Here is a 10560-nt window from a genome sequence, read left to right as displayed (position 1 = left end):
GTCTCCAAATATATATATATAGTCTCAATTTGGTATAATACTCAATTTGGTCCTTAAATTTGCACGAAAACCTCAATTTAGTCTTTAAAATTTTAATTACCTCTATTTAATATGCACTCCTAAAATGATGCTATTTTGTTTTTTGCGCTTTAATAGCCCAAAAACACCCTTGCTTTAGTGTTTATTGAAACGTTTTTCTCAACATACATTAAGAGATAAAAATGCAAGAATAGAAATAAAGAGTTAGGGTATTGTAATGAAGGCCCATCAAATTCTACGTTATAAAAATATGTATCTAACGGTTCATGAGAAGTTTCAAGAACATTTCTCATTAACATGCCACAACATCATTTGAACTAGTTTCTTTGAATATGCATACTTTACATAGAAAAGTTTTTGTGCTTACATGTTGCAAAAGAATATCTGCACAAATGAAGAAAAGCACCACTATAAGGGACCCTTAAATGGAACCATACACATTGTTGCTGGCAGTGCTAGGGTTCAACATTTACTTCCCTCGAGACAAAAATGGAGTATCTTTAGAGATTACGACTACGGGTTTATAAAACTAACAGCATTCGATCACTCAAATTTGTTCGAGTACAAAAAGAGCAGAGATGGGGAGGTTTACGACTCCTTCAAAATATCGCGTGATTATAGAGACAACTTGGCCTGCACCGTGACAGTTGCCCAAGTCTAACAATGGCATCTTGATTGATGATTATGGTCAAAGCTTCAATGTATGAATAGGTTCAGAGCTGTTGAATTTTACCCTGGAAGCACTTTCTTGTACTTAAAGTAGAATAAGAATGAGAAATACAATGATGCACAAGTGATTCCGGTAACTATCAAAACCCAATGGAAACCAGATGGATAGTCAAAAACTGTGGTTTCAAAGTTCATCCCAAACACTGCTGTCACAGCAGCAAATACTGCTGCTACCAATGTAGCTGCAGTAAGAAGCAATTCAAACTGTATTAGGCGGTTTTGAATATTGCCCTGCAATATGAGTGAAAAATAAGACACCCTGGTTTACACCATTTACACAGAATTTGAAAAAAAAAAGGAGTGGATAGCAGAATATTGTAGGTTGATAATCTTACCAACTTTATATTGATAAAATCTTCTGTGTCATCAATGTATTCTTTAAGCTGGAATATCAGGGGCAGAAAAAGATTAACGTCAGCAGAAAGCACATCACTGAAAATAATATAACCATATGCTGCTTTGAAATAGATTGAAATTTAAGCAAAAAGTCATCATGCCTTCTCATCGTTACCAAAAATCAAAGGCAGACATTACACAAGACAACAGTTGATTAGCAGAAATCTTGTCATAGCTAACCAGTTTTATGATCAAGTTATATAATAAATACCATGATATCCAATATATGATACTGTAGGCCACAAGGAAAGTAGGTGAACTTTAATACTATAGCTGAGTGAATCAGCTTTCTCATACCGACGACAATGAGTTAAGCGTATTATCAATGACGATAAAGTATGCTTCAAGCAACATTTCCAGTGGTTGAATCCTTTCTCCATTATCAGAAGAACCCATTGAACTACCATGTTTGCCTGAATTTCCAATGATGCTGAAAGCCCTTGGCAACATTGGGATCCCACTAATTGACCGCTCTGGTGAATTAGGAGCTGACTTTGAAATCTCTTTACCACTACTTGATGTAAGAGTGTGAAGACAATCATTAAGAGGGTACATATCTGAGCTTCTCCTTTTCTCAGTAAGGCACATCTCAGCCATATCACCATCATCATCCATGAGATGTTCTATTTCGTCACGTACCTGGAAATTACACAAATTACTAGTTGCAGATGTTTAAAAGGATAGAATAATAACACAAATAATCAAGGATGGGGATTCTACATTTATCAACCTTCTGAACTCGTTGAGTCAAAGCAAGGAGATGACCTTTGAATCTTCGAACACGTTCTAAATTCAGAGTACTGATAGACGATGCTAATTCATCTAGCACAGGATATATTTCCATTTCCAACTCTTTTACCTATCAAATAAAAAACCTTCTTAATAATACAAGGGTATCAGGTTTAATATTTCCTAAATTTCAGGGAGCTTAATGTAAGTTTTAAACATATAGGGGAGCTGGGTATTGGTTAGGTTACACTCACCTTCCCTGAGGATTGGTAAAATTCAATATAATTTACTCTCACCATAATTCAAAAAATAAATAACAGCATTGATAAAGTTATTCCTAGTTTGAAGCTACTGAATTTTACACTAAAACAGCGTATACCCATTTCAACTTAAATTCCATTGATCAAATCCATAAAGTGAGATTATTATGTTATACGGGAGCATGGACAGCAAATGCAACATTGACCCTTTTCTCATGTAAAACAAGCACTAATAAAGTAGAAAATGATGCAGGACAAAGGAATGTCAATTATAAGTATGTGCACCTAGCTACTGCAAATTGATGATGATGACAGTATTGTACCTAAGTAGTGCTTGTCTAGCAGCTTTCTTCTATTTTGTTTGTGCCTTGGAACCACACTAAAGAAACTGCCTTGTGATTCAGGTCACAGGTTAAGATCTTTAAATAGTCTCGTTGTAAGTGGAGGTAAAACCATATAGATCTACATTCCCCAGAACCCACAGAGTGAGTTTTGTGCACTAAGCCACCCTTTTTACTTATGCCTTTTCATTTCTTCCGAACTTAATTTTAGAAACAAAGAATTTAGCCTTTTCAGAAGGCCTTTCATTGGACTCTGCGTAATGCAGGATGTTTTGACATCGGGTTATCCTTTTAGAATTTTCTGTTATATAGAAAGGGGTTTAATGGCTGCAATAAAGGAGATGCATTTTCTAATTAATAACAGAACTTTTCTTCTATTTTTCATGGATGTTAATTGAAAGCCATCCCTCTTGTGTCTGTGTGTGGCCAAATTAATTCCAGGGCTTTACCCGCTTGAGAGTGAATGGAGGAAACAATTGTTGGCAGTTGAAACAATGTAACCACCATTAAGTTATCTGAAACTTGCAGGCAAATATATAATACAGTCGATGAAATTCAATCAAATAATATTTTACAATAAATCATATCTTCTACTATAATTACCGGCAATCATTGCAATTTCAATGTTAAATAAAAACGAAGATATATACTGTCACAGACAAGAATGTGAAGGGTTCCGCAAGAGGATTATTGATTGAGCCATACCTGAGCATCTAAAGATGTGCATGTCAACTCCAGAGCCATTTCCAACGCTCTAAACTCAAAAGGCAGACCATCTGTTCAAAAATGGCAAATCTGATAAGAAATTATGTGCAGTGTCTGTCTACCTTGGGGAAAAGGGGGGGGGGGGGGGGATCTTTCACAGAATTAATTTTGGGTTTTGTTGTGGTGGTTTCCATTTTGCTGGAGGGTTAGTTACAATACCAGGGAACTGTAGCAAACTAAAAAATTGCTTTTAAGAAAGAAATGACAATAGCTAGTTAGCAACCAAGGGATGAAAAGGTATCATACTTTACAACAACAAAAAGGAAGCATTGTCGGCTAGGTGAAATTATAGAGATCAAATGGCAGAGATCTACTATCATAAGCCATAAAAATTAGACAAACCAATACAATAAAAATCTTTCAATCAAGTAAACTTTCTAATTGATACCGCAATAGAACTTCAAACTCACATCATTTGGTGTCTTTCCCTCCTTTTTTTTATTTTATTTTACCGATTCCAATTAAGTGCTAAACAGGAGTTAAGTATGCTAATTGCTAACTGATCATATCATACAAAGATATCAGATATTTTTAGATGCCTTGCTCCAGGAACCCTTTGCAACCATCTTTAACCCTTACTAATCTAACAAAAAAATCGGCAGAAACAACTGGAATCCTTACCAGCTTTTTCTTTCTGAAGCCGATTGCATAATTCTGACCTATACTGACCAACACTACCATCCAATGAATTCATCAGGATGACCTCATCAGCAGTAATTATACAACGGATTTGCTCAAGGTTTACAACAATAGCCTTCTCCCGTCCTAATATGGTAGAAGGATAAATGAACATTGGATCCAATAGTCTAAGATCTCTGGAAGGCAAAGAACAATGTCTCATAATGGTAGCCTTGTCAAGTGTTACGGTCTGAGTACCCCCATCCTGACCAATTTTTATCCAAGAGCGAGTTCCATGACCTCTCTTCTTCAGGCCTATGATACCAGTCCCGCAATTCCCTTGGCCGTTGAGCTGAGACCTCCCTCCACCATCATCATGAGATAATGCAGATTCTTGTGGAGTGGAAGAATAATACTGGCCTTGTGCTTCCTCCATTGCATCATACCTTTCTCAATCGCTGTGCTGATACAGTATTTTTCTTTTTCCTTTTCTAAGCTGGGGTTGTCTTCACTAGTATTATGTAAAAATTATGCAATACAGAAAACGATTTTCCACCACATCTTTGAGATACTGGTGATAGCTAGAAATAGAAACCGTGTCTACCACCTGATATGATCCATACTTGGAGCACTTCTCAAATTAAAAGCCTAAGATAGAAAAATTGTTAGTCAGTTTGACAAGCATAAATCCCCGTAGAAAAACTACCGAAATAAGAAACCATAGAAAATGGGAATATAAACCGGAAGATAGAAAATAATAAGAGATAAATTTTGATGAGAGTATAATACTAACAGTACTTAGTTATTACTTATTACCAATATTTGATGCGCCTACATGGCTACATCTTTAAATGCAATACATGCCCTGTTATTAAGATCAACCCGATACATAACTGAATTTCAAGTATTTTCCTCAACACATTAAAGCTCAAATTAGCGGAGCAAGCTAACATTAACAAAGAACCCATATTAATTCCCCTGAGGAGGAACCATAGCAAATTAGCAATCAGGTTAACCGCTTTAACCTGATTCATTATAAAAAATCAGATGTTTCAATTCTCCAATCTTTGAAGTAAATCTCATGCTAAAAAACCCAACGCTAACCGCTCTAATAATTTCCCCGAGTCTCAAACAAGATTTCATCATCTTTAGTAATTGTAGCTACCAACGCAATAAAGAATGATTTCTATCAAACAATACGCAAAAGCAGAAAATAATTGGAATTGAAATTGTAAAATATTCTCAAAAATTTAATAAACGAAAATGAAAAAAAAAAATTACGGTTTATTGTGCAGTTACCAGAACTACAGAATTGGTAGGAGTGCATATTGTGGAGAGTGTTTGGTAGATGGTAGTGCGGTTAAGGTAATTGAAGGAAGAGGGTTTTCAGGGGTTGTACGGTGGAATATCAATGTTATAGAAGTGCATTATGAATCGAAGATTTTTACAAATTACGGGATATTTCTAGGGATTTTTCATTTAAATAAATAAAACTAACGGCTCAACAGAGGCACCAGAAAAAAAACAGAAGCACTAACCGTTGTATTTTTATTGTTTTAAAGAAATTAATTTTATTTTTTATTAATATATTATTTATTTTTTAAATTTATTAAATAAATATTTTTTTTATTTTAATATTAACGTGATCTTATTTATATCATATTTTTAAATTAAAATTATTATAAAAAAATATTTTAAATGTTAAATTATAAAAACACACAATAAAGAGGTAATACAAAATTATCATAGTTTAAAGTTCTAGGTATATATAAGGTGAAATATTCGATAAAGTAGATTTTTATTCTCAATCATGCTGAAATATATAAAGAGTATTTTCAGAATGATAATGCTTCTGTTGTATTTTTTAAAAAACTTTGAATATGGTCTATTAATTTATAATATTTTTAAATTAATTTTTTAAATTTGTTACAACAAATTATTGATATAACGAAGATTTTGTTTATTAAAATTGCGAAAATATTTTAAAAAATTAGTTTATTCATCGTACTTTATTTTGTTATTTTTTGTAATTTAATTCTCACTGCTTTTCTATTGTTTTTTAAAAAATTAATATTATTTTTTGTTAATATATTATTTATTTTTAAAATTTATTAGATAAATATTTTTTATTATTTTAATATTAACGTGATCTTATTTATATATTTTTTTTACTTTAAAATTACTATAAAAAACTTTTAAAATCTTAAATTATAAAAGCACACAATAAAGAGGTTTATATATTATCAGAAAAATATAGTTCAAAAAATAATGATAATAATATTATCGCGATTCAAAAATAGTATATATAAACTAAAATACATGTTAGTTATTTACAAAAAATAATTTTATTTAAATGTCATGGATATTCATATTTGTCTTCATTTATTTTAATGGTAGGCTAAAATATGGATTTAAATCTAAAGAGGCCTCATTTTCTTATAAATAGTAAAAAAACAAAAGAAATGAGAATGTTTATCTTTTTTTGTTTTTAAATATCAAACTATAAGAATAATTAATAAACAAAATAGGAGAATATATAAATTTTGTATCTCAAAAAAATCTTTCATAATTCATCGTACATACATCTCCTTATCAATAACTTCTTGAGTCTTGAAAATTTGTCACATTTATTGACTATAAAAATAACTATATAAACGATTTAAGAATATTCAATTAAATTGATTCTTTATTATAGCGACAAATTTAATTAATTCAATTAAAACATGTAGAATTGAGATATTTCGTTTTACACTGAATTTTTTGAAAAGACAAAAAAAAATGACATTAATCTTTGTTTATGTAGGACAAAATATAAATTAAATGGCATTACATCTGATTTATTAGGAATTTATATTTAATAACAGTTACCTGCAATGATATTGTTTGTCACCAAAATAAGCTAGTTGTGCTCTTCTGAGTTTATGGCTAAAAAAAAAAGTTAAATTTTTAACATGAAAATCTTTTTATTATTTTGTTTGTGATTTAAATACTATCCATAAAAAGTAGTTACTTAAGTGAAACAATATATAAAGAGTGATAGAAAACTTTTAGATTTATCGTTATGGTTTATTTCTTATTAATCCTCACTTAATATACTCAAATTTAATAGCTTTGATGGTGGTAAATTTTTGTAATTAGTTAAAAAATTTCAACTTTCTTTTTCTCTCTCTGTCTCTCTCTACGATTTTGGACAAATTCAGCTTTATTAGTAAAACGTTTTATAAGTTTAGAATATTTTTAACTTCTTATATAATAATTAGGCTTAATAAATTACCAAAATTCAAACCTATTCTCTTGAACTACTTCTTGATGATCATATAATTGGAATCGTTTAAAGGGGAGATCTTTAGACCCTAAAATTTTTAAAATAAAAAAATACAATAAAATAAATTAAAAAAACCTAATAAAATAAAATGGTTTAAAAAATAGAATATTTATAGGAAAAACAATAAATTAAAACTTACGTGGTCCATGAGATAGAAAAATAAAGAGAAGAAAATAATCATTAAGGTTGAAACAATAAAAAATGTATAAAACAGTTCTTATCTTACCACATTTAAATATTATATGTCTATCTAATAATCAATAAAAATAATATTATTTAATGTAAAATAGATTAAAAATAAAAAGAGATTAACAAAATCAATTATCAAATTTCTTATCTTAGGTCACCAGATTATTTGAAAAATCAATTAACAAAGTTCTTATATTGCTACATTTATTGTGTTATATGTTGAACTAATAATCAATAAAAAAATAATATTATCCAATGTAAAATAGATTATAAATAAAAAAAGAAATTAACAAAATATGCGTGAAAATTTTTTATTCTACCATTGGTAGGTGTAGATTTTTTTATATCTTTTATATGTTAATCATGTGACAAACGAATAATATTAAATTAATTAATTTTTTTGTAATATAATTTAGAAAATTAATAAATGTCAAATCAAGTACTCTATATAATTAAATATCAAATTCAATACTCTACATAATTAATAGTTAAGATAGTTTAGGAAATTAACATATTAATATTTTTAAACGAACTTTGTTGTGTCTTATATATATATATATATATGCCAATAAAATAAATTAACTAATATTCAAAACAAATAATATTGTAATAGACAAAATTAATAATTTAATTTAGTTTCAAAGTAAATATTTATGTACTCAAATATCAAATATAATACTCTACATAATCAGTATTTTAGAAAATAAAAAAAATTATTACAAAGCAATTTAAAAAGAAAAAATAAGTTAACAAAATATTTATGGGACTTTTTTCATTCAATCGTTAATAGATAAAAACATATAAAAAAAAATACGTATCAAATAAAAAAACCGTTTTCTTTCTACATCAAATTGATAAGATAAAAAAATTTGTTTCTTTTTACATTAAATTGATAAAAAAAAGACATAATACTATTTTTACACGTAAAAAGTTTAGAATAAATTAAAAAGACAGGAGAATTACTGAGAATATAGATTAGATTAGTAAATTAAAGAGAAAAAAAAATCTAAGTGGATGTTATGCGTGTGAAAGCAGTAACGGCTGCAATGCAAAATCGACCAAAATTTGTAACTGAAGGCAATGCCAGATGATGGAGGCCAAGGTATTGAAGAAAGAAGAAGAACGAACAGCAACAAAATACAGAAAAGTAAAAACCAAACTAACATAGAATTAAATAATAAAGTATGAAGATGGTGAAGAATGTGAAAATATTGATATTCATTTTTATCTGCATTTTTTTGAAAATTTGTTATTATAGTTATAGGAGTAACAAAATGGTTTTTATTTTAGTGGAAAGTTATTGGATTTTTCGAAACAAAAAGACATATAAAAAAAATAAAAACACATACCAAATAAAAAAATCGTTTTCTTTCTACATCAAATTGATAAGATAAAAAAATTTGTTTCTTTTTACATTAAATTGATAAAAAAATACATAATACTATTTTTATACGTAAAAAGTTTAGAATAAATTAAAAAGATAGGAGAATTACTGAGAATATAGATTAGATAAGTAAATTAAAGAGAAAAAAATCTAAGTGGATGTTATGCGTGTGAAAACAGTAACGGCTGCAATGCAAAATCATCCAAAATTTGCAACTGAAGACAATGGAAGATGATTGAGGCCAAGGTATTGAAGAAAGGAGAAGAACGAACAGCAAAAAAAAATATAGAAAAGTAGAAACCAAACTAACATAGAATTAAACAATAAAGCATGAAGATGGTGAAGAATGTGAAAATATTGATATTCATTTTTGTCTGCATTTTTTTGAAAATGTGTTATTATAGTTATAGGAGTAACAAAACGGTTTTTATTTTAGTGGGAAGTTATTGGATTTTTCAAAACAAATTTTTTGACTATTTTGTCCTTATAATTTGCTTTATGAAATGGTTTGTTATAAGGTTAATATAGTCTAAAAAAATTGGACACCAAAATAATAGTCAATCTTATGTAAAATAGATTACAAATAAAAAAAAGAAATTAACAAAATATATGCATGAAAATTTTTTATTGTACCATTGGTAGGTGTAGATTTTTTTGTATCTTTTATATGTTAATCATGTAACAAACGAATATATTAAATTAATTAATTTTTTTATAATATAATTTCAAAAATTAATAAATGTTAAATCAAGTACTCTGTATAATATCAAATTCAATACTCTACATAATTAATAGTTTAGAAAATTAATATATTAATGTTTTTAAGAAAACTTTCTGGCGTCTTTTATATATATATATATATATATATGCCAATAAAATAAATTAGCCAATATTCAAAACAAATAATATTGTAATAGACAAAATTAATAATTTAATTTACTTTCAAAGTAAATATTTATGTACTAAAATATCAAATATAATACTCTATATAATCAATATTTTAGAGAATAATACAGAAAAGTAGAAACCAAACTAACATAGAATTAAACAATAAAGCATGAAGATGGTGAAGAATGTGAAAATATTGATATTCATTTTTGTCTACATTTTTTTGGAAATGTGTTATTATAGTTATTGGAGTAACAAAACGATTTTTATTTTAGTGGGAAGTTATTAGATTTTTCAAAACAAATATTATGACTATTTTATCCTTATAATTTGCTTTATGAAATGGTTTGTTATAAGGTTAATATAGTCTAAAAAAATTGGACACCAAAGTCATAGTCAACCTTTTGTATTGGCTTTATATATTGTTATAGATAATTTGCTTTATGAAATGATTTGTTATAAGGTTAATATAGTCTAAAAAAATTGGACACCAAAGTCATAGTCAACCTTTTGTATTGGCTTTATATATTGTTATAGATAAAAGTAATAATTATGGAAATAAATAATTTAAAAAATATTTACCGATTTGCGTTTTCCAATCATATCTCGTTTACACGGTAAACGAGATATCACACGTCAGCTGCAACGTGGCTATCTCATTTACACTGTAAATAAGATATATATATATATATATATATTGTTTATAGTGTAAACGAGATAGACAATGTTCATCTCGTTTACATGGAGTAGAGTCCCAGCAGCTATAAATGGATGTGTAAGCCTTGGCATTCTTCACAAACTTTTCCTATCCTTTTTATGTCTCATATTTATCACAAATACAAGGCATTAATGGCCAGTGATAGTCCATACATAGTTGTGCTTGTTTATCCCAATTGT

At 28.4% G+C, this 10560-nt stretch overlaps 1 protein-coding gene across 6 annotated transcripts; it reads right to left on the bottom strand.

Moving 5' to 3' along the window:
* Positions 1-337: 337 nt before the first annotated feature.
* MGT3 (magnesium transporter 3) lies at positions 338-5325 on the bottom strand. 6 transcript variants are annotated; one of them, XM_016347392.3, is made up of 7 exons: positions 5177-5325; positions 3881-4525; positions 3200-3270; positions 1895-2023; positions 1462-1803; positions 1104-1151; positions 338-999 (listed from the first exon to the last, which is right to left on the bottom strand). In XM_016347392.3, the coding sequence occupies exons 2-7, from the start codon at positions 4311-4313 to the stop codon at positions 769-771; spliced, it is 1254 nt and encodes a 417-aa protein (XP_016202878.1). In that variant the 5' UTR covers positions 4314-4525; positions 5177-5325; the 3' UTR covers positions 338-768. The 6 variants fall into 6 exon arrangements, with proteins under 6 accessions (XP_016202878.1, XP_016202882.1, XP_016202880.1 ...); XM_016347396.3 differs by having other exon boundaries at positions 338-950; positions 5177-5315; XM_016347394.3 differs by having other exon boundaries at positions 5159-5313.
* Positions 5326-10560: the final 5235 nt, after the last annotated feature.

The sequence above is a fragment of the Arachis ipaensis genome, chromosome B5 (assembly GCF_059453495.1).
Source record: "Arachis ipaensis isolate K30076 ecotype BB chromosome B5, ASM5945349v1, whole genome shotgun sequence".
In the NCBI taxonomy this organism is placed as follows: Eukaryota; Viridiplantae; Streptophyta; class Magnoliopsida; order Fabales; family Fabaceae; genus Arachis; species Arachis ipaensis.
This window is presented reverse-complemented; position numbering and strand designations above follow the sequence as displayed.